Source organism: Cajanus cajan, chromosome 8 (genome assembly GCF_000230855.2).
Source record: "Cajanus cajan strain Asha chromosome 8, NIPB_CcT2T_4, whole genome shotgun sequence".
In the NCBI taxonomy this organism is placed as follows: Eukaryota; Viridiplantae; Streptophyta; class Magnoliopsida; order Fabales; family Fabaceae; genus Cajanus; species Cajanus cajan.
Genome location: NC_138524.1, coordinates 11,625,440 through 11,649,641, shown reverse-complemented (window position 1 = coordinate 11,649,641; position 24,202 = coordinate 11,625,440). Strand labels below are relative to the sequence as shown.

Genomic DNA, 24,202 nt, shown 5'->3' with positions numbered 1-24,202 from the left:
ATCCACTCTAAAACAATCTTTCTTGTCATTTGGGTGTTTCATAGCTTCAAAAATATTAAAATTCACCTCATCACCAAGCACCCTGACCTTGAGTTTGCCATCATCAACATCTATAATGACCTTAGCTGTCTTCATGAATGGCCGACCCAGAATGAGAGGAACCTCAGAATCCTCTTCCATGTCCATGACAATAAAATCAACTGGAAAGAAATTTATCAACCTTAACCAAGAGATATTCAACAATACCATGTGGGTACTTAATAGATCTGTCAGCCAGCTGCAGAGTCATCTTAGTAGGTTTCACCTCCACATCACCTATCCTCTGTAACATAGATAAGTGACCTTTGAATTATAGCACTGCAACCTGCCTCTAACTCCACTGTTTCATCCTCACTCAGTTTTCTCTTTTTTGTCAACAGCTCCTTCATGAATTTTGCATAAGATGGCATCTGTTCTAGGGCTTCTACAAAGGGCATGTTGATCTGTAACCTCTTGATTATATCAAGGAACCTTACAAACTATCGTTCCTTGTCTTTCTTTGATGGAGCATGTGGATAAGGTAAATTCTTCACAGGAGGAGGCCTACTAACTTCTCTCCCTTTCTTCTTGCTCTTCTCCCTCACATCTCCATCTCTATTCTCATTTTTCTCACTCTCTTTTTTATTTTTCTCATTTTTTTTTCTGCCTCTTTATTCAACTCCACCTCTTTCTCACTTTCCAACTCAACTTCACTCTTATCTTTATCCACTCCATATTTATTTTCTCTCAAATTATCACCTATCTCATTTCCTATTACAGTGCCTCTCCTGGTTGTAATTGATTGACAATATTCTTTAGGATTGACCTGTGTATTGGCTGAAAAATTATTGCTTTGCTGCTCTGCTAATTGCTTAGCCAACTGCCCTATTTGTACTTCCAGATTTCTGATAGAGGCTTCAGTATTTTTCTGATTGGTTGTGGAAACATGCATAAACTGTGTAAGAGCATCCTCCATTTTTGATAACCTGTCTGGTTGATAAGAAGACTGATTTTGATATGGTTTCTGTGGAGGTCTTTGTGAGGGCCCTGCTTCTTGCTTCCACCCAGAATACTGATTTTGATTATTCCTCCAGCCTTGATTCTGATTATAATTGCCAGAGAAATTCCCTTGCCTTCCTGGATTGTTCATGTAATTCACTTCCTCCTCCTGATCTGGTTCAAAGATGGTGCAATGTCCATTTGGATGATCACCTGCACAAAAATCACATCTCATTACCTGTTGAGAGCGTGAAGATGATCCTACTTGAAGCTTGAACATCTGTTTCTTTAACTCTTCTATCTGCTGAGAAAGAAGCTTATTCTGAGCTAGAATTGCATTTTGAGTATCCAGTTCCAGAATTCCCCTTTTTGTGGGCTAGCTCCTATCATGGTGAGCTTGGTAATCACTGGCTGCCAAAACATCAATAATAGTGATTGCTTCCTCGGAATCCTTCATCATCATAGAACCACCTGTAGAAGCATCCAATAACATCTTTGTCTGAGGCCTTAACCCATTACAAAACATGTTGAGCTGTGCAACATCATCAAACCCATGATTTGGGAATTTTCTCAATAAAGGCTCATCAATGCCTTGAGAGAAAGTTGCAATTGCTGATTTGGCACTTATATATCTGGAAGGAGGAAAGAATCTAGCCAGAAACTTCCGCTCTACATCTTCCCATCTGGTCAAACTCTGATTTGGGTGGGCCTGCAGCCATATCTTGGCCTTACCTGTCAAAGAGAAAGGAAATAATCGCAGATATACTGCTTTTTCATCTTCTTCAGGCACGCCCATAGTGTCAATAAGCTCATAGAAAGAAAATAGGTGTGTGTAGGGATCTTCATGGTCCATCCCTGCAAATTGATTGGCAGTTATGAGAGATAATAGTGTTGGTTTCATCTCCACCCCCTTGGTTGGCCTGACAATACTAGAGAAGTGCCTAGGACCCAACTGATGATTATATTCTCCTAGGAGTCTCCTTGGAGGATGATGAGGTGGTCTATCACCACCCGGTCCTTCTTCAGCCATTGGTTCAGGAGTAGAATGTTGAGCTGAACTAAGGTGGAAGTACCTTCCTGTTCCTGCCTTAAACAACAAGCTACAAAGACTGACTTAAACAGAAAGGTTAGAACAACCAGGTAAAAAATATATTTAACAAAAAGAAAACAGAACAATATATACAACAAGCTACAACAAGAATAATAGAAATCACAAACTGTCTTGACACAAGTCCCTGGCAACTGCGCCAAGAAACTTGTTGGTGTTCTGGGCAAGCGCACCCAACTCTCTGTAGTATAGTTAAAAGGTTGTCAATCCTCAAGGACTTGTGAAGTAAGCTTTGATTTCTATTATACTAATTGATACTTGTAAATTTAAAACTTGAGTAATTACACATGGTCAAATTTGATGTGAATGATAATGCAAACTTAAGTAACCAAAAGATTAGATTTAATAAAACAGATATGAGAAACAATTTGGGATTAAATGCATCAATCTCCCTCATATGTATTCCTAATGATTTATCAAATGATTCCATTACTCATTGCCATTGAGTTCTCTATTTTCATTCAAACCCAATCCCTTGGCATAAGAAATTATGAGATATTTAACTCAATGAATGATTCTTCACTTCATTCAGTTCAATATCCCGCATTAAGAATCAGAACTGGTTGCAACTATTAATTTCAAGACCATCCCTGACTCTCAAAACTAATAGGTGATTTGTTTCAAGTCTAGATTCAGAAAACGTTTTCCAACCAAATTCTAAATCCAAGATCAAAGATAAATGATCAGTTTATCAAAGCATTAAGAACAGAATATAAATCATTGACATTGAGTAATAGATGAGATATATATATGAATCAAAGAGGAATACACAAGAGTTTGATGACTACATTAATCCCAAACCTAGAGCTTTAGCTCTCCATGGTACAAGAAATCACAAAACAACAAGATGAAAGGTAGAAGAAAGAGATCCTCTGAAGAATCGTGTCCCCACGAGCTCCAAAGTGCTCTGTTCCTGGTTCCTCTCTGTTGTCGCCACCCGCCGAAACGGACATTGGCATTCGCGACGATGGTTGGACTCTTTTTTAGTTTTGAAAAATGATGGATTGTTAGAACGACTTATTCTCAAACTGAGACCTCATCGAACTAACAATTTTGTTAAATGATTCTCACCAATCCATGTTAATCCCAAACGGGACCCTCCATGGATTAGTGGTTTTCGCAAAAAGGGGTTCTTGGAGTCGCCACCAATGTTTTACTCAAAACATTGGAAAAAGACATAAGGCAATTGATTTTCGCAAATCAACTTTGGCCATTACAACCAGAGTTGGGTAAGAGAGTCGATTACGTGTGGGGAAGGTGTTAGCACCCCACAACGCCCCTTTCGGGTTCCCTATGACGGATTATTTCATAAATAATAGCGTAAAATTACTAAACTACCCCTATTTATTAGAACGATTATAAGTAAACTATCTACATGATGAAAGCTTTAAACGTGCAATGCAACAATCAAAAAGTGATAAATGAAAGTGGTAAAAGAAAGGATTTGGAAAGAAACCTTCGAAGCGGGCTTTTATATATTCAAAAAGGAGTTAGGAGGCTTTTTGGCGCTCCTTCCCACTACACGTTCGCTCGCTCCTTTCCCTAAAAATAAATATTAACTATGGAAATCAAAGAGATTTCCCTTCGACTTGTTCGAGTCTCAAGCTAAAGGCTCGTGAACTCAAGAACTTAGTCGGATCAGCTCTCGGAGAGATTTTTAGGGCAGAGAATAGCTCAAAAACCCAAAAATACTCAGCCAGAGGGTGGAGAAATGCTCCAAATGTGTGGAATGACGAGCCAATGATGTCCTATTTATAGGATTGAGGCGCAGTACGGCCTAAGGAGTCAATACGGCCCGTACTGAGTTTTTGAACTACAGTACGGCCGTACTGAATTCAGTACAGCCGTACTGAAGTTCAAAAACTTCAGTACGGCCGTATTGATTTCATTATGGCCGTATTGTAGTTCAAATGGCTCAGTACGGCCGTACTAAACCTCTAGGAGGGCGTATTGAGCTCCAATCCTCACACACCCTTATTCTAAGCTACTCTAAGACTTCTAGACCTACAAAGAATCATCCTAGGGTCTTCCAGGAGTCCTTTCGGCTGACTTTCCTTCGGTCTTCGAGAGTCTTTGAGTCTTATTTCCGACCCGGACAATTTTAGGGGTCTACATCTGTTCTTCTCTTCGTAGAGATTGTGATAGCCCCCTTTTCTCTCTCCTCTACCCTTTTATAAGTGCTAGAATTAAACAGAGTAGCAGGAAAGAGAAGAATTCACTCAGCGCCTTGAAACGGCTGAGCGATTTGAAGAATTCTTCACCATGAAGTAATCTAAAGGGCTGAGCCGTTCAAATCCGCTGAGCGCCTTGGAGATTCTTCACTGTTAAGCAAGCACAAGGGGTTGGGTGCTTCATATCCGCTGAGCGCCTAGGAGGCAGAGAGCACTCCTTCTTCCAGGGACAAATTCACTTAGCGCCTTAGAGTGGCTGAGCGCCTCTCCTTTGCTGCATTTGTTGAGCTCTCTGGCTTGAAAGCGCTCAGCCGTTTCAAGGCGCTCGGCCGTTTGCCTCTAGATTTCAAAAACTACAAAATAAGAGGAAAATCTGATCAAAAACTCATCACTCCATGTAATAATGTAAATTAAGATCCCCTCTTTGATTTTTAATGTATTTTCCAAAATTATATCAATATATACAAAAAGTGTGCTAGATAAGTGTCTCAAATTTAAATTTCATCAAACTAATTAGACACTTATCAAAAAGTCATGCTTACTTTCATAAGTTCATAACTCATAATAACAGCAAGACAAAATATAACTTCAGTACCTCCTGTGTGAAAAAATATAAAATATATAAAAGGAAAAGAAGAACCCACAAAGCACAATTTCACACTATCAAACCTAGTAGCTATTACATAAGGTAGAAAATATGTTTAGTTCAGTACCCAGAGTTTTTTCTCCTCTAATCACTGCCACCTCTTAAACTTTCCCTCATGAAAAGATACCACCACTTCCATGGATAGTCTTCCCTACACCACCAAATCCTAAACCCACTAAATAGGACTCCATACCTACCCCTAACCCACCCTCTTTATCTCCTTTTATATTCTCTATTGTTGTCATAACTAACTAATTATTACAGTTAGTTAGTTTAGTTAGTATACTATCTCTCAGAGATTATGATCCCCTATTACTCACCTAAGACCTACCTCTCCTTACATAGATCTATTTGATGGGAGGTATCTTACTTTCATAAGCAGATTAAATTACCAAAAAAAATTTAATTTCTAACACGACAAACTTATTCGTTCTCTTTCAGCAGACATTGTGAGGGCCAACACCGACAAAATGTCCGCCAGGTGCTTCTGCATTGAGGAAAGACAAATAAGTTATCCAACAAAACACCAAACTAATATCTTCTATAAAGGTAGTAGCAACACCATAGCACACGAATAACAATACCTTCAAATCAAACTCCCTCATAGTTTTTTAATACGCCTTAAGAGTGCCATAATGAGGGCGAAGAAATTTCAACGGCTTAGGAACTGAAGTCATAAGTTCAAATTTCTTGTCAACAAAACACAATAACACATCCCAATTTCAAACACATAAAATTAAATATCAAAGAAAGCTAAAAATCCTCATTCAAATCAAAATTTGTTTCGTTCGAGCATACAACTAGGTTTACCTCTTCAACACCAAATCCTCATCGAATTGCACAAATTACCACAATTGATTTTTATTTTGTTGCAAGAGAAAACAGAGTAGAAATTTGCAGTTTAGAACGAGAGAAAATTTGAAGGGAGGCTTTTGGATTCACCAAATCTTCGTTCTCGACCTTCTTCTTTGCAACGACATCATCTTTGGCGGTGTTGGTACCGGAGAAGAGAAGAGAAGCGAAGAGAAGCGTGCGTGCCTATTGATTTTTATTCTTTTAAAAATAATAATAATTTTTTTTAATTAAGTTGGCCACGAAAGATTGTGGCGGTTTCAAACCCCCGAAAACATATTGAGACTAATTGGTGAACTGGAATATTAGTTTCTTGTTATATTTTTATTAGAGACTAATATATTGGTTTCTAATATAGAACAATTAGATACTAAAAAAATGATATCTAAATTGAGTCAAATGTGACCAAAAAAATTTAACAATGACTGGAATATTAGTTTCTTGTTATATTTTTATTAGAGACTAATATATTGGTTTCTAATATAGAACAATTAGATACTAAAAAAATGGTATCTAAATTGAGTCAAATGTAACTAAAAAAATTAGTCTCTAGTAATATTTAAATTAGAAACTAGAAAATTTAGTCTCTAATTTTAGTGCATCTTAAGACTAAAATATTGGTTTCTAAAGTGTTTTAATAGTGATTAAAATTTTTGTCTCAAATTATATTTTAATTAGAGACTAAAAAAGTTGTATCTAATTAAATAAATAATACTTTTTAAACTATTAACTACTAAAAGTGATTTCTAATTACATTAAAAATATTAATGACAATAGAGATTGAATTAGAGACCAACTATAATCAATCTCTAAAATAATATTTAAGTAAGTTGCTAAAATAACTATATAAATTTGATCTCTAAATCAGTCTCTATTTAATGAATTTATTGTAATGATGTAACAATGGCGTTTTATATTTCGTGTCTAAGGAATTAGAAAGCGCTTTATGAACTTGGAAGATTATTCACGGCAACAACATTCCTCTTAATAGAAATATACAAGTATTAAATTGATATGCACTTTAAAATATAATAATAAATGTAATTATCATTATTTTATATTTTGCCCTTTCATAATTAAAATTAATCTAACATGATCCTAATTCCAATTTTGATACTAGGCTTATAATATTTTTTTCTTCCAATTTTGATATTAGACCTTTAATATTTTTCTTCTTCTTAATTTTAATATTTTATGACGAGAATGAGAGTTCTAACTTCCAACCTAAAAGCAAAAAATATATATTTTTAAAAAATTATAAAGTAATTTCTACCGTTCATTGAGAGAACAAAATTTGGTTATTGTATTTCATTATCCAAAGAATACATAGATCAATTGACTTTAATAAGGTTTTTTCTCATAAAAAAATACACGTAATTTCTTTATAAAAAAGCAAATTTTTTTTAAATATATTGTTTTTTTTAATTTATTTAAATAACCTGAGTCCCAAATTATTTATCTAAATAACCCACTTTTGGGGCTTAGGTGAGAAATCGGTTACTGGGTAACCGATTTCTCAAAGGGCTTTTTAAAAAAATTTTCAAAAGCCTTTTGAGAAATCGGTTACTTAATAATCGATTTCTCTATTGGTCTTTTTTTTTTCTTTTTTTTTTTTTCGTTTTTTGGTTTTCTTTTTCATTTTTTTTCCAGATTTTTATATTTCTTTTTTTTGTTTTTCAATTTTTAATTTTCAGATTTTAAAATAATTATATTATTTTAAAAAAATTATTTATTTAAGTTTTTAGAATAAGATTAAATAATGAAATAAATATAAATTTTTTTTAAAAAGACTATTTTATATAAAATAATATAAAATAATAGAAAATAAAGTACAATATTTGGAATGTTTCATCATATTTTAAGCTTGATAACTTGAACTCCCTTGACAGTAAGGACATTTTTTCTTTGAGTGACCTACATTCCTGCAGAGAGAACATCTTTTTAGTTGTCCTGGTTCAACCATATCCATTTCAGTGTGTATTCTTGATGACTTTGGACGACCTTTTTTATTTCTAATCTTTTTCGAATTTGGTATGATTTGCGGTTCTTCACAATCCGGCCAATAAGATTCATTGGACAGTTCACCAAATAATTCGTTATACACATTTGAAACATATTGCAATGTGTATACCTGATCTATGTAAGATTTGTAATCGTGGTGAACATGCTTACATGCAACAACAACATGGGAGCATGGCATGTGTAGCTTTTGGAATTTCCCACAGTCATACCAATTGTCATGTAGCCTAACCGTGAAAGTTTCAGTAGGTCGTGTTTCCCTTGGGTTAATGGTATCTTGCACCAGAAAACGTGTACTGTGACGATCAAATTCGAGGACATGATGACTATTAACTTTTAATTCTGCATCTCTCATGGCCCTATCGATTATTTCAGTATAAATTTGGCCAGCCCTAAGTTTAGCATCAACTTCCTTCCCCCTTTGGATGAATAAGGCATTACATCTCTTGTAAGTCGACATGATAATTGCAGAAATTGGAAAATTTCTTATTTTTTTGAGAATGGAGTTAATTGCCTCAGCCAAGTTGGTAGTCATGTGTCCCCATTGTCGGCCACCGTCCCATGCAAGAGTCCATTGTTCTTTTGGTATGGTGTTGACCCATTCAATTACACCTTTGGTTTCTAGTTCGCTCGTTAGTGTGTTATAGTAGTAATTAAATCTTGGCTCAGTCATCCCATAAGCTGTGAAACGAGATTAGCAAAAAATGAACAATTTAGTATTGTTGAAATATGGTCAAACAATTTAAAGTAATTAATGATAAGAAGTACATACCCATATTGATGATTAATTTTTTTCGTTTTGTGTTCTTGAAATGCCTCATGAAATTTTGGGCAATATGGCGAATACATAACACATGCACTGAGTTGTCGGGTGTCCAACCACTGCCTTGTCTAGCGTAGGCTGCTTTGATGGACTCGTACCTGTCCGAAATTAAGCAAAGGCCATCTTAAGGACAAACATGTCTTTTGAGATAATGCAGAAAGAAAAATCATACATCTGTTGTTTCACCCTCAACAATTGCAAAGGCAATTGGAAAGATTTTGTTGTTACCATCTTGAGCCACAGCCACAAGGAGAGTTCCTTTGTATTTGCCATACAAGAATGTGCCATCAACTTGAACAATGGGCTTGTAGTATTTGAACCCATCGATACAAGGTTTAAATGTCCAAAATACTCTATGGAATTGAACATAATGATGAACCATCTCACCTTGTTGGTTGCATAGTGGCCTTGTTTGCTTCTCAACAACAAATCCATTAAGAAATCCACTCATGGCATTGAGCAACTTGGGTAAATCATGGTAAGATTGTTCCCAGTTGCCATGTAAGTCTTCAATTGCCTTTTGTTTTGTCATCCACGCTTTGCAGTATGAGATTGTGTGCCCTTCAACACTTTTGATGTGTGTTATTATTGTTGGAATTGAAATAGATGTATCACTCTCCACCAAAGCAAGAATACTTTTGTTGATATATACATAGCCAACGTTAACATGATCTTGTGTGATAATAGGGGATGAACAAGAATGTTCACCTGATACCTTACGAAGCTCCCATTTTTGGCTTCTAGTAATAAAAGTCGCTCTGCACCTCCAATCACATGTAATGTTAACACAGCGTGCAACAATTAATGTTGGTGACGATTTCTCCACCATGTAATACAAACCTTTCTTTATATGGTATGCATTTAACACATGTTGGACTTCCTCCTTTATGTTGAAAGTCATGCCTTGAAATAGGCTGTTAGGAGAGTACCCGACATCAACATGGTCAAGTGCATGTCTATACTCTGGGTCGATGAAATCTGTTTGTAAATCAACATTATGCATGTGTGTTGGGAAATTGAATGTGCTTACATGCTGAGATTTTTGTAGAAGACAATCTTGTTTGTCTTGTTCATCGTCTTGTTGGAATCTTGCATTGTCTTCCCCCTCACTGAAAGGACCAACTTCTTCTTCAGGAACTCGAACTTCAAGGACTCCTTGTTCTTGTTCTTCTTGTGGGACTCCAAATGTAAGAAGGTTGGTAAAGGATCCATGTGTATGAAAATCGTCTAACGAAGGTTGGTTTTCATAATAAAAGAGTTGGTTTTCATATGAAGAAGGTTGGTTTTCATGGGAAGAAGGTAGGTTGTGATAGGAAGAAGGTTGGTTTTCATAGGAAGAATTTATTAGTGTGAGATCTACATATAGTTGAGCAGAAGTAAGATGTTTAAGGGAACGAACCATTTGAATCATACCATGAACGTCTTCATCGTCGTTAAGCTTCACAGCTCAGAAATTAAGCATTCCTCCGCCTACCACTTGTGGATATTGAAAGTAAAGTTGATCAACTGAATGTGGTTGTCGTAAGTTAAGTCTTCTTTGGATCTTAGTTTTCAAAGCATCAAGTGTGATACGTGAACTAACTGATAAAAACATTAGGTTAGAGGATACAAAAGTATCCCCTTCGTTTGTTTGAGTGATTTCACCATTGAAGAAGACTAACACACGAAAAGAAGAGGAAGATATTGTTGTAGACAAAGACTAACACAAAGAAACAAGAAAACTTGACTCAATTGCACTCTGTATTTGAACCCAAGAATGGACTCATTTAAATAGAAGGTGGAGATAGACTTCAATCAATTATACTCAACAACCCTAAACATTGCATCAATGACACTCTGAAACCCTAAGTACTGCATTAATGACACACTGCATCAATGACACTCATTACTAAAACATTTAATTTCTAACACACGTAAATTAATGTCATTCTTAATTAACATATTTATAATTTTAATAATTGATTTATTAAATTATAATATTAATTTTTATATATTTAAAAATTTTAATTTCATTATTAAAATATATATTTTAATACATATTTTATTTGACAATTTTTAATTAAATTTTCTCTATTTTTTAATTATATTTCTTTTTTAATCAAAACAATATTTTTAAAAAAATATTTGAATTTAAATAAAATATATATTTTAAGTATTTTAATAAATAAACTAAACTAAATATTTTTTTAAATAATATAATTTTTTTAAAAATTGAAAAACAAAAAAAGAAATATAAAAATCTGAAAAAAAATGAAAAAAAAAAGAAAAAAAAAGGCTCAATAGAGAAATCGGTTACTGGGTAATCGATTTCTTAAAGGTCTTTGAAATTTTTTTAAAAAGACCCTTTGAGAAATCGGTTACCCAGTAACCGATTTCTCACCTGGCCCTTAAAAGTGGGTTATTTAGATAAATAATTTGGGCTCAGGTTATTTAAATAAATAAAAAATAATATATTTAAAAAAAAGTCTAAAAAAAACATGTTTTTACATAGTTAAATAGAAAAAATTCTGCACATGAAAAGTTTAATAGAAATATTTGAGTTTGACTTGAGGTATTATAATGAGGTTTATTACTTTATTTGTTTGACCTGTGGACAAGGTAGAGATAGTTGGCTGCGTAGGGTCCATTCCTTCCATCAATCACTATCCACTGGATGTATTCTGAATGCCTACACATGCTTTTCTTATTCAAAATATTTTCCAACCATTTCTTGTTTCGTCCATGTTTAATTATGTTTTTCATGTGATGTGATGATGGAAAAAAGAGAACAAGAGATAAATAGAATGAAAAAGAAAGTAACTAATATAATAAATAATGGAATAATAGAGAAAGAAAAAATATGATGAAAATAAATTAAAAAAAATAGATTGCATAGATATAATTATATTTATCGGCCCATATATAGAGATAAGCCCAGTGATAATTTCAAGTTAATATATAAAAATCCAACCTAATAATATATTGTTAGAATTTTTTTTGAGGACATTATATTGTTAGCAGTATTTTTTTAAAAGATTTCATGGGACAAATTAATATGTATATCATAAAACCACGATCAATAAAATAATACTTTTCATTTTGAGCAAATTAATAACAAATATTAAAATGAAATCAAAAACAAAAATCAGAGAATTCAATTCGTTAATACATATTAAAATATGGGAAACCAAAATAGTTAATTTTAATACCAGGAAGACTAAAAATAAAATTAAGATTTTTAATTATATAATAACAAATATTTATGATCTTATGTAATTCACAAGTTCAATATTTAATTTCGTTTGTTTATTTTTATTTTTGTTTTTTTTAGATGTTTGTTCCTCTCAGAGGACCATGAATTGCAACTCCTTATAATTTTGTGATTATTGTATTCATTTTTTAATACTTAAATGAGTAATATTTGAATTTAATTAAAATGTATCAAGTGTAAATGTTTTATAGTTATTATCTAATTATAAGCTAATATATATAATAAAATTGTTAATTTTATAATTTATAATTACTTAAAAAATTATAGCTATTTTTTTTTACGATAATCTATAGAGTAATAGTATATAAAAAATTCATAATATATCTTCGATTTTTATAATCATTGGAAAATTTTAAAAAAATAATAAGATGCATTTAGTGTTTAGTTATAATTTATCTATTAGTTATAAATAAATTATTAATTAAATATATTTTTAATCTTTATAAAATGAGTTAGTTTTAACTTTCAATCCTATAATTTTTTTCTCTTTCATTTTTCATCCTTCTAAACTTTATAAATATCAGTTTTATCTTGTAAATTTAGTAAATTTGATTTTGGTCTTTGTAAAAATTTTAAAAAAATATTTTTTAAAACTTTATAAACATCATTTTTATCTTGTAAAATTAATAAGTTTGATTTTGGTCCTTGTAAAAACTAGAATATATATTTTTAAAAAAATTTATAAGCATCATTTTTGTCATGTAAAATTAGTAAATTTGATTTTGGTCTTTGTAAAAATTAATATTAATATATATATATATATATATATATATATTATTTTCATCATTCTAAAATTTGAAATAACTATTTTTAATCTCTAATGATAATTTTAGATAAATAATTAACATTCATTTTAAGAATCTGTAAAAAAAAAAAAAAAAATTAAAAGCATCACACGCTAACATGATATCACTAAAAGTTACGAATAACATCTTAGATGATTCCTTAACTTGATTATATAATAACAAGAACTAAAAATAATAGTTTTAAATTTATAGGATGAAAAATATATTTTTTTACAAATACTAAAATAATTTAAGTTATAAAATATTAATAATACTTTTAAAATAAATATTATTAATTAAATAATTAAAAAATTATATATAGAATTAACAATATTGTCAGAAAATAAAATAAAAGTAGAGAAACAAATAAATAAGATAAACATTTTAAGGTGGCAAAAATAGATAAGTTGAAAGCTAAGTTTGTGGAAGAAGATGCCGTCTTAAATGAAAAATATATAGGACAATAGCTTGACAATCTAGTACCAACTACTAATTGTATGTTCTATTGTAACAAACATTTTATGTAAAAGACAAAAACTTTTGGGTGACAAAAAAGTGGTACGATGATGCTGTCTAAAAGCAAAATATTTATGACAATGTGTCTTTGAATATAAGAGAAAAACATTTTTTTGGAGTTTATAATTAAAAATGAAGAGTATTTTTATTATTTTTAGTAGAAATCTAAACTACACAAACTCATAATGAAAGCAACTAAAATACCATCTACGAATTTTAGTATTGAGATGTACATTATTTACTTTCTCTCCCGTTTTCCTATTTTGGTCGAATGATTTTATCCTTCGCGTACCTATCATTTTCATTTTTCAAATTTTTGGTTAGTGCATAACACAATATTAAAGCAAAACTACAATTGGTACTAAAATTAACTATTATAATTAATTTAAAATATTTATTTTATTCATATTATATATCAAATTTTAACAATTTAATTATTAAATTAAATTTTTTTTTAATATACTCAAGCTTGAGTTTTTTTTTTTTATATTTGAAAATTATTTGATATTTTGATTCATTAATTCAAATTAAAAAATAATTATAAAAATATTTTATATGTTTATTTAAATTAACGAATTAAAATATTAAATAATTTTTAATTTTTTTAAAAACTTTTAAATTTGATCTATGAGAAAGATTCATTTATTCAAAGAGTAAGTCTATTTAGATTTATTCAATTTAATAACTTATATTTTATATCAAATTTCAATGATCCAATTATTAAATTAAAATTTTTTAATGCATAAGTTTCTAAATTTTGTTAAAAGATTTGAAAACTATTTGATATTTTGTTATATAAATTCAAATTAGCGTATAGAATGCTTTATAATTATCCGTTAATTTAAATTAATGAAACTAAAAATAACAAATTATTAGTTTAAGAGAAACTAAACTTGAATACCTTAGTAAAGTTTTAGGTTTGAATTATGTAATAAAAAATGTGGTTAGAAAATGAGATATCTTCTTAATAATGAAAGACATTCTTGGTAATTAATGACAATTCAAATCCTTGTGTCAAATTTTTTTTTATTATATAAAAATCAAACGATAGTTAACAGTGACACAATAAATGTCACCATTCAATACTTGTAAAGTAGAGGTAGTAAATACATCAAAGTTTGTGGAACTAGAACATAATTAAAGTTGATTATGATGATGAATATTCATAAGAAGAAAGTTGAAGATAAAATATGAAAATTTAAATTGAGAAAAAATTATTAAATATATTATCTTTAAGTATATTATTCCAATTTTAAATCTTTAAAAATGTTCTTAGATTTAAATATATTATTTTTATTATATATATATATTGTATGTAACGACCCGACAAGTCCTACACAACGTACTGAACACCGGAAACACTAAGCAGAAAGAACAAGTATATAATTATAGGGTCTAGAATATAAAAATATACAAAGCCTCAATCCGACTAGAGTTAGAGTGTATCAAAAACATTCAATCAAAACGAAATACATCGTCAATCGCTACATCTAGTAGCTACTACAACAAGACATCAAAAAAATAGGGCCAGCTCCGCCTACCAGCTGCTAGGGATGGCAACGGGGCGGGGCAGGTACGGGTTTTATGATACCCGTCCCCGTCCCCGCGAGTCAAATCCATCCCCATCCCCGTCCCCGTACCCGCCGGGTATGTGGTTTTCATCCCCATCCCCGTCCCCGTCGGGTATCGGGTATACCCGTACCCGTCAATTTTTTTATTTTTTATTTTATGTAAAAAAAATAATATTTTTAAATTATTTTTTTTATTATATTATAATTATAATTAAGTTATTTTTCTATCTCATATTATAATAAATAATCACACATAAAAAATATTAAATCTTTTTTAATATAATTAAATTAAAAGTGAGTATTAAATTAAAAATGGAAACGGGGACGGGTACGGGTACGGGGTGGGTAAGTACATACCCGTACCCCGTACCCGTACCCGATTTAATATATCATATTTTACCCGTACCTGTACCCGTACCCGGTCAAACCGGGTATTCCCCATCAAAGTCGGGACGGGTTCGGGTATTACCCGCGGGTACAGATATATTTGCCATCCCTACCAGCTGCCGACTCACCACGAACCAAAACACCTATTCCTGTTCTGCTCCCGTACATAATACGATCATAGCAGTCCAACCACAAGGAAACAGAAAAGGGTAAGCTAGTATAGAAAGAAACAACGTACAACAAAATTCAAGTAATTAGAACAACTTCAACCGCCAACACAATAACATTCTACTACCCATCAATTTATACTACCAACCAGCAAATTAGATAGTAATGCGTCGTCACGCTTATCACCTCGGAGATCTCCTACAACAACTCAGCCGTTTTGGCCTACAACAACTCAGCCATTATGACCTACAACAACTCAGCCATTAAGGCATACAACAACTCAGTCAATAACAACACTGCACAACTATACGACTCAACATATCAACTTGCAACACTACACAACTGCACCATTCAACATCAACTTGCAACACAACACAACCTTGCTACTCAACATAAATCAATCAACATTTATCTACTAGTTATCATCGATAGTTATCCACTGCAACTCTACTCAATATAGAACAACATAATTCAATACATATAAAGAAATGTCTCATCTCCGCGCCCGGCGCCCTCGTAGTTGCGCCCAGCGCAGTACAACCAGACAGCCCCAGGGCCAGCGCGCCCAGCGCAAGCATGCTTGCGCTCAGCGGGACTTAGCCAGAGAGCACAAGGCTCTCCCGCGCTTGGCGCAATATCCATTGCGCCCAGCGCAGGCCAGGCAGAGACTTCAAGGAGTCTCCCGCGCCCGGCGTACCTAACCCAGCGCTCGGCGCGGGGTAGGCAGAGACCATCCCTTGGTCTCGCGCCCAGCGCAATTCAGAATTGCGCCTAGCGCCCACGAGGCAGAGACTCCCAAGGAGTCTCACGCCCAGCGCGACAAGGGCCGTGCTCAGCGCAGCCTCTAGAGCCCAACAGCAAGTTACAATGGGTATCGCGCTTAGCGCAGTTCAAGTCGCGCCCAGCGAGGGCCAACCAAAGACCACATTCTCAAGCGCGCCCAGCGCACTCATCAAGGCGCTCAGCGAGCTTGGCTAAATGAGGTCCCCTGGCGGTCACGCGCTCAGCGTGATGAACAACGTTCAGGGCGAAGCTCATCTGCGACCCTACCAAGTTCGAAAATTTCCCCAAACACCTGCAAAAGTCGCTTTCAAGTACATGCAATCCAGCCAAAGTATCACATTTCCATCCAAGAGTTCAAAAACGCTCTCTCCTCATACATGCATCCACAAAATCATAGAAATCAAAAGTTTCCCCAAAAATCCCCAAAGTCCCCAAAACTCAAATGCCACACCCAACAACCAGAAATTTGAAAATCAACACCAACTACCTGAGTTCTCAGACTCATTTCAACCAAACCACAACCCGAAAACTAACTTCCCTTACCTCGGGTGAAGATTTCCGAGCTTCCGAGGAGAACCCAAAGAGAAAACGAAGGAAGCTTGAACACGAGAAAGGAGAATAGAGAACTTCAACACCAGTTAGCAACCCACTTCACTCAGTTCCACCACCTAGTAGCAGCCAAAAGGAAGGTCCAAGTGAAAAGGGTGAAGATTGAGAGTGAGATAAGAGAAATGAGAGAGTTTGAGAGAATGCGAGTGAGGGAGAAAAAGGTTCAGCGGGAAAGGGAAAAGAAGTGGGTCTTACATTGTAAGTTCTATGATTTTCTAATATATCAATTATAGAAAATTAAAGAATATTTCAAATTCACGATACTAACATAATAATAAAAAATAGTATGTACCTTGTTCTATAATGGAATTCTCCTTTGATCTTTTTGAAAGAATACTTTCTGTCATGGGTGTGAATCTTGTTTCACATTAATAGATATTTATAAGAGTTAATCATCTATACACTGTCAGTGTAAGGTTTTTTTTTACACTGGCAACCAATTATATTCTTTAATTGCTCCATGTCACTGTTAAAAGTAAATGTGTTTACAGTGACATGACACAATTAAAGAATATAATTTGTTGGCAGTGTAAAAAAACTTTACACGGACAATGTATAGGTGATTAACTCTATTTATAATTTCTAAAGATTGTTATTCCCATTAAATAACAATTATTCTCAAAACTGCTCCATTAAGTCTATTTATGATTTAGTCTTTAATTATTTAATTATTAGTCCTTTTATGCATCACATATTTCTCACATGAGACATAACTATCATATATATATATATATATATATATATATATATATATATATATATAAAACTAAATAAGGGTTCTTAAATGATAAAAATCATCAAATCTAAAAAGCACGACTCAAAGTGAGAAAAGGGGTTTTGTGAAGGGAAAGTATTCAGATATTTTATTAAACTGCAACAATAAATTGTAATACCATTTTAAAAGTTGGATTTAATTGATCTAACACTCTAATTTAATTCCTAAGAATCAGCCTAAAATAAGGATTAGTTAACCGGTATAAACACTATTTAAGTTATATTGTTTATTAACCTGGGACCTCAACATCCTAAGACTCATGCATCCCGGTGGCTGCACTTTATGATGTAATTAAGATCCTTGAGTTGCTAGAATTGAATTGTTGTTTGAGATCACCAAATCTGAACTATATATAGCTAGCAAAAGAATATCGGTCTATTAAATTGTTCCATAAGTACTTTTAAGAAGAAAAAAAAAAACTTTTTCTTGGTTTACAACTAACTCATGCATGTATAATTTATTTATTTATTTATTTTCAAGAAACTAATATAAAAGAACTTTTACAAATTACAAAAATATTTTATTTTTCCTTCTTATAGATACTTCTAAGAAAATTTATTTAAACAAGTCTTATATACGCCGGAAATAATATCTTTGAAAATAGAATTCAATAGTCATTATGCGACTATGTTGTTGTGAAGCCAAAGATAGGTAGAATCAATTTATAGCAGTGTTGTAATGGCGTCATCGACGGAACCCGGTTTGTTCCTGTCAATGAGAGCCATTCTCATGGCGCATTCCCATTAGTTATAGCTATCCCTAATAAGAAGACTTCCGAAGGAAGAAAGAACACAGAGGATTGCATTGATCTTCCATGGCGAATAGCTGGATCCAAGAAACAAAATCAATGACAGAGAGAATGCAGCATGAAAGAACTCAATCATAGGCGTATTATTTGTTGTATTTTTTAGTGATATTTCAAAAAATTAATATATTTATTTAATTATAATTTTAAAAAATATTTTAAATTAGTTTTATTTAATAAATTAATATATTAAATTTTATCTTATATTTTGATTTTCTCTTTAAAAATTAATCATATTTTATTCAAAGACATAGTCAAAAGTGATTTTAACAAATAATTTTTCTTTATTATAAATATAATATATAAAAGATTTTGAACGTCTCTCTCACACATTTTTTATTTTATCATTTTATAGATTTTATGGGTCATTTTCATTTAAAAATTTATTTATTTTATTACTTTTAATTATTATTAAAAATGACCTGCCATATCATAAAGGACTTGTACATCATACCAATAAGTCAAATAATGTTATCACACTTTTCATGTTAATTACTTTTGTAATTGTAAAAGTTTTAAATAAGAAGATAGATTGTAGTTTGTGATGAATTGTAAAAATATGTACAACAATTATTAAAGTCTCGTACGTGATACCATATTAAAGTTAAAAGAATTTGCAAAGAAAAATATCTTATTCAACATCGAAAAGTGAGAAACTTTCAGCCGTACTTTGTTAGATATTTTGACAATTCTTATGCATTATTGTAATTTTACAGTATTAATATAATAATATTAAATATATTTTTAACTATTACTAATACATTCTTTAATTGTCAATTAAAAATACAAAAGGATAAAGAATAGTCCGTATATATTAAAAAGTTACATAATTTATTTTATTAAATCAAATATATTAATTATATTTTTAAAATTTTATGTTAAAATTTAAACGTTACACAAATTAAATGAAACAAAGAGTATAGATTGTATGATGAAGGCCCAACTATAACTTCCCTTCATAAACTTAAGAAAAACTGAAACTGGTAGCTGTGAGCACGTTGTAATATACACAATAAAAAGTAAAAATATATAATACAACTGATAAACATAGATGAAGAAAAAGGTTATAAAAATATATTAGACACTTTCTACTTCCGTCCCCATCGATGTCAAATTAATGTCCTCTTTGGAATCATGTACAATAAAGTTTTGAGTGTTATCTTTAGAGGGCAATGGGTTCAATTATCAAGGATCGTACGCGATTCTTGGCTGTGTTATCTGGGGCTCCATGTGCGTCTCCGTACTGGTATGTACACTGAGAAATTCTTGCAAGGTTCATAGCAGTTTCTACAAAAGGTTTTGGAAAAGGAGAATGCTTGATTCCATCTTTGTTCATCTTCTTCCACGTTTCATTAAGCAAATTGTGAATGTTTTTGTAAGCACCCTCTTCACTAGCACCACTTTCACGCATGTAACACACAATCGAGCTTGCTGCTTCACCTCTCTCTAACTCCGCCTGCAAAATATTACAACAAAAATGAATGCCAATTAATTACATAATTAGATGCTCTCATAATATCTTCTTCTAATTTCTGATTATTTATGAAGTATGCACATCAAAATACTATACATATCATATACGTGGAAAGTGGTAGGGTTTAGGATTTAGGGTTTAGTTAGGCAAATCAATTACCTTTGAAGTACCCAAATCATTGCAAAGTCGAAAAATAGTGGATGGTGTTTGCAACAGGGAGTGGTAATTGTCCAAGGACTCAAGTGCCTCCTTTGTTATGCTATGATTCAGCAAGAAATAGGCATGGGTGAGTATCACTACGCCAGAGACTGACACCCATGCATTGTTGAGGTACTCCTCGAATTTTGGCACGTGTTTGTCGCGACACCACTTTGCTTCTTGTAGGAATGCTTTCAACATATCAGACCACTATAATTGAATTTTAAAAAATAAGTAAACTTAATTAACATATATGGTGCTAACATGTTATGAAAATAATTGTATATTAATAATGAATTGGTGTTGGCTCTAATTTTATGAACATACTGCTTTGGTGAGGTAGGGAAGGATATCTTGTCCTTGTTCTTTAAGAACATCATAAGCAAATTCGTTGACAGTGTTGTACAGTGCTAAAAAGCATATCTTCATGTAATCCGGTAGAACTTGAACAGCTTTTACATCCCAACTGCGACAAAATTAGTCCACTAATTAATTATTTCAGCTCTCTATTAACTGTTACCAGAGTATAGAATATAATATAGAATTTATTTAAAGGGAAATAAATTAAGTTACCTTTCAACAGCTGATGTGAAAAGTTGTAATTCATCCAAGGTGCCGTAAACATCGTACACGTCATCGATTGTAGTTATTAAGGATGTCACTTTCGTTATACCTTTGCGGAGATCACTAAACTGAGGCTGGAAGGCCATTCCAACCGTCCAAAAGAAGCATTCCATTAGCCTATCTCTGCTGAAGCTCAACTTTGAGGCTAGACCCATCCCTTTCCACCACCTTCATCATAATATGTAACAATAAATTAATTATATTAAAAAATCAGAGTTTGTTGTAAAATTATGAAAATTCCTTTAATTAAATACTTAATTCGAACACAAAGTCACCTTGACATTTCTTGGAGATCATTTTGCAGTCTTGACTGTACGATGTTAAAATCAAGTTTTGCTGCTTGAAGCAGCACTTGGTTAGCGTCTTTTCTTTTAGCATAAGATTCAATATACCAACGGGCTTCAAGCCTTTGGATTGTACGATGCAGTGGAAGTTCCAATGCGTGATTCACTTCTTCTAAGACCATGCTACTGATTCTACCTTCATCTAGGGCACCCCTTAGATGGAAGCTACTGAAAGCCCTTGCCTCATCAAGAATCTGTTCTCCTTCATAACCCAGATACGATGCCTCGTATAAACTCAACATTCCCTTCACATCTCTGCCAAGACTTGCCTTGAAATTACCGTTCTGGTCCTTAAACTTCTCAAATGTATCTGCATGATTAAAGGACAAATAGAAAAGTCATTTTTTTTACCCAGCTTGCGGCTAAAAGGTGCACACGTGACACGGGTACATTCGGATAAATCACCGTTTAGATACACAATGTGAACAATTAAAATTAACGTGATTAATTAAAGTGAGTGTAACTAATAGTGTGTTTGATTCCACGTTCTCCAGGCAGTTTTTCATGTTCAGCTAACAATTATATATACATAACAATATGTGATGTAATAATATTGTAATTTCTCAATTGTCAATATTATAAATAAAAAATAAAAATAATAAGAAGAAGATTTTAAATATAAAGTTTTTATAAAAATATTATATTTTTCATATATTTACTTACAGCAAATTTTAATAAAATTTATTTACTTTTTAAATACATTTGTTAACGGGCTCTTATTTTAAAGTTCGGTGTTTGCTTTGCTTAGGTGACAATAAGATCAAAATCTTTTATCTCTAAATCTAGTTTTTCTAATCACAAATTGTCACATCATTATTTTTAATTTTATTTTAAAAAAATGTAACCAATTCTAATACGGTTTCGAGCGGAGTGTGTGGCGGCGGGGTTTGGGAAGCAGGGAGTGGAGAAGTGCGTGGTGGTTGGGTTCAGTTATGGTGGGTACGTGGCTTTGAAGATGGCTGAGATGTACGTTGAGCTTGTTGATGGTGTTGTGGTTTCTGTCTCCGTTGTGGGTTTAATAGAGAACATGGTTCTGAGGGCAGTGGAAGGTGCTGGCTATGACTCGTGTTTGGAGATATTGCTGCCAACCACTGTTACGGAACTCAAGACCCTTTTCTCTGTCGTTGCTCACACCAAATTCTGGCTACCCAACCGTTTGCACCGAGATTTTCTTCAGGTTTCTGCTCTTCAATCTAGCTTAATGCTGTATTTGGTAAATGAAGCTTTAAACAACAACAATCATATGGCCACCTAAGTTGCAGCTAACAGATCTTGGCCACTGTAAAGTGGCGAAACTTGAAAATAAAAAATTGGGTGCCAAATTATTTATATATATATATATAATTATAAATTAGTTAAAAAATAATAAATTTTTTTCTTTTTTATACTTCATTTTTTTATTTTTATTACAATTAATAATATGATAATATATAAAAATAATATTAATATATATATATATTAATATATATATAAAAAAAGTTAAAAAAGTTTGGAGGTGCCGTGGCTGTCATGTTGGAGGTTCACCACTGACTGCAGCAACTTATAGAATTTATCTTTAGACACATATATATGCTTTCTTCTTCTCCTTAGTTGTTAGTATAAAATTTTTTTTACACTAACGGTGTATAAGTGATTAACTCATCTAAACAATGAGTAGACTCTCCTAATTTTTTTTTATCACAATATATACCACTAATTTAATTTTATTAATTACCTATCTATTTTTTGTTATCTTTTCTGATTATCAACACTCCTTAAGTGTTTATGAATTATTTTTTTTCTTCGGAATTAGTGAGTTGTGTATTCACAGTCACTTGACACCTTTATTTATTTATTCTATTTTCTTCTTTTTATCACATTAAATAATTAATTTTATCAACCACTAATCTTTTATTTCTATTTGAGTGTGTCTACATGCCTTTTAAGATTCCCATGAATATTTCTTTTTGGATATAGTTCTTATATATTCTTTGACAGCCAAACAATGCACAACCTTTAACGGTTGACACTTTTCATTAGAAAAAAAATATTAAGTTTAACATCAATTAAAGATAAAATTAACATATAATTAATATATATAATTGGAGTGATAACCTTTATTCTTAAACTCGATTTTATAAAATCTTTTATCTCTATCTGTGTATTTCTTTTCTCATTGATTAATTACTTATCTTTCTTCCATTCTTATCTCTATGCCATGTTGTATGTGAATGAATCGTTTTCCATTGTATTTACCTGCTGTGACATCATAGCCATATTCTCTGAGGAGCCTGAAGCTTAAAGCAATTTCATGCAAGCTTCTGTGATCAGTGATTGCACCACTGAATCTTTGAGAAGAGACCCACCTATGAAGGGCTTCTCCTATCTCCTTGTCAAAGTGGTATCCGATGCCTAAGCGTTTCACTTCATCAATCAGTTCAAGTTTCACCCATATGTTTCTATTTTCATCCTTTATCATTCTCCTCACTTCCTCTTCCAGCTTCCTTGCCCTCTCCTCATATCTTGTATCCTATAATATAAATACATATATATCTAAACAAATTAAGAGCATGCAAAATCACGTGAGTAAAGTTAATCAAAAACAAAGAAAAGAACTGATGAGACACTATAATTAGAACATGTTTGGATATATAATAGAAGAACCTTTGCCAAGTTTTCTAAACATGTATCCAAACAAACAAGTTTTTAGTATGGTTTGATTAATCACCACATAGTCATGCTTCAAGGACTGCAGAAAATCGTAATTCCAGAGGTTTGGCTGGTATTTGGCCGATTTTCTTTCAGAAACGGCAACGTTTGTGGTTGCGTTGCATCGGAGAGGGAAAATAATTGTTTGGTGGGGAAGATTAGGGCCTTGTGGTTTGCGAAAAGTAAGAGGTGAAAAGAAGAAGGAACTATGAAACGTGGGAGTTAGAAGGGTCATTTTATGTTTGGTTATTGGCTTAATTACGCTTGCGACTGCGAATGTTAATTCAATGTTGGGTTGATGACATTTAAATATATAGGCATTAGCTAGGCACTGCAATGCAGAGCTATTGGCATTTGGCAATAAAGTAATAATAACTTGGTCACGTTTTTCATGCTAGCATCATGAATATGACTTTAGAATTCGCAGTTGCCTTTCGGGTTTCCTAGATTCCACAAAATTGAAACGTGGGATAATAATTAAGGATTATGCAACTGACAACATGTCGGAAAAAATTAAGAGCATCTTTAATAGAATTGCTTATAAGCAATTTTTTTGTGCTACATTTAAAAGTAATTTTACTAAAATTTA

At 32.4% G+C, this 24,202-nt stretch overlaps 1 protein-coding gene across 1 annotated transcript; it reads right to left on the bottom strand.

Annotated features, from left to right (window-relative positions):
* Positions 1-19,217: 19,217 nt before the first annotated feature.
* On the bottom strand, positions 19,218-23,909 carry LOC109812765 (tricyclene synthase EBOS, chloroplastic). Its single transcript, XM_020376808.3, has 7 exons — positions 23,633-23,909; positions 23,161-23,434; positions 20,857-21,235; positions 20,531-20,749; positions 20,285-20,423; positions 19,919-20,167; positions 19,218-19,741 (listed from the first exon to the last, which is right to left on the bottom strand). The coding sequence occupies exons 1-7, from the start codon at positions 23,846-23,848 to the stop codon at positions 19,448-19,450; spliced, it is 1,770 nt and encodes a 589-aa protein (XP_020232397.1). The 5' UTR covers positions 23,849-23,909; the 3' UTR covers positions 19,218-19,447.
* Between the last annotated feature and the right edge of the window lie 293 nt (positions 23,910-24,202).

Excerpts from the sequence above, each read along its gene's own strand:
- LOC109812765 (XM_020376808.3), bottom strand. The coding sequence starts at position 23,848 with ATGACCCTTCTAACTCCCACGTTTCATAGTTCCTTCTTCTTTTCACCT. Across the intron at positions 20,424-20,530 it reads TTCACATCAGCTGTTGAAAG|TTGGGATGTAAAAGCTGTTC; the intron begins GTAACTTAATTT and ends ATTTTGTCGCAG. Across the intron at positions 20,168-20,284 it reads TTCCCTACCTCACCAAAGCA|TGGTCTGATATGTTGAAAGC; the intron begins GTATGTTCATAA and ends ATTCAATTATAG.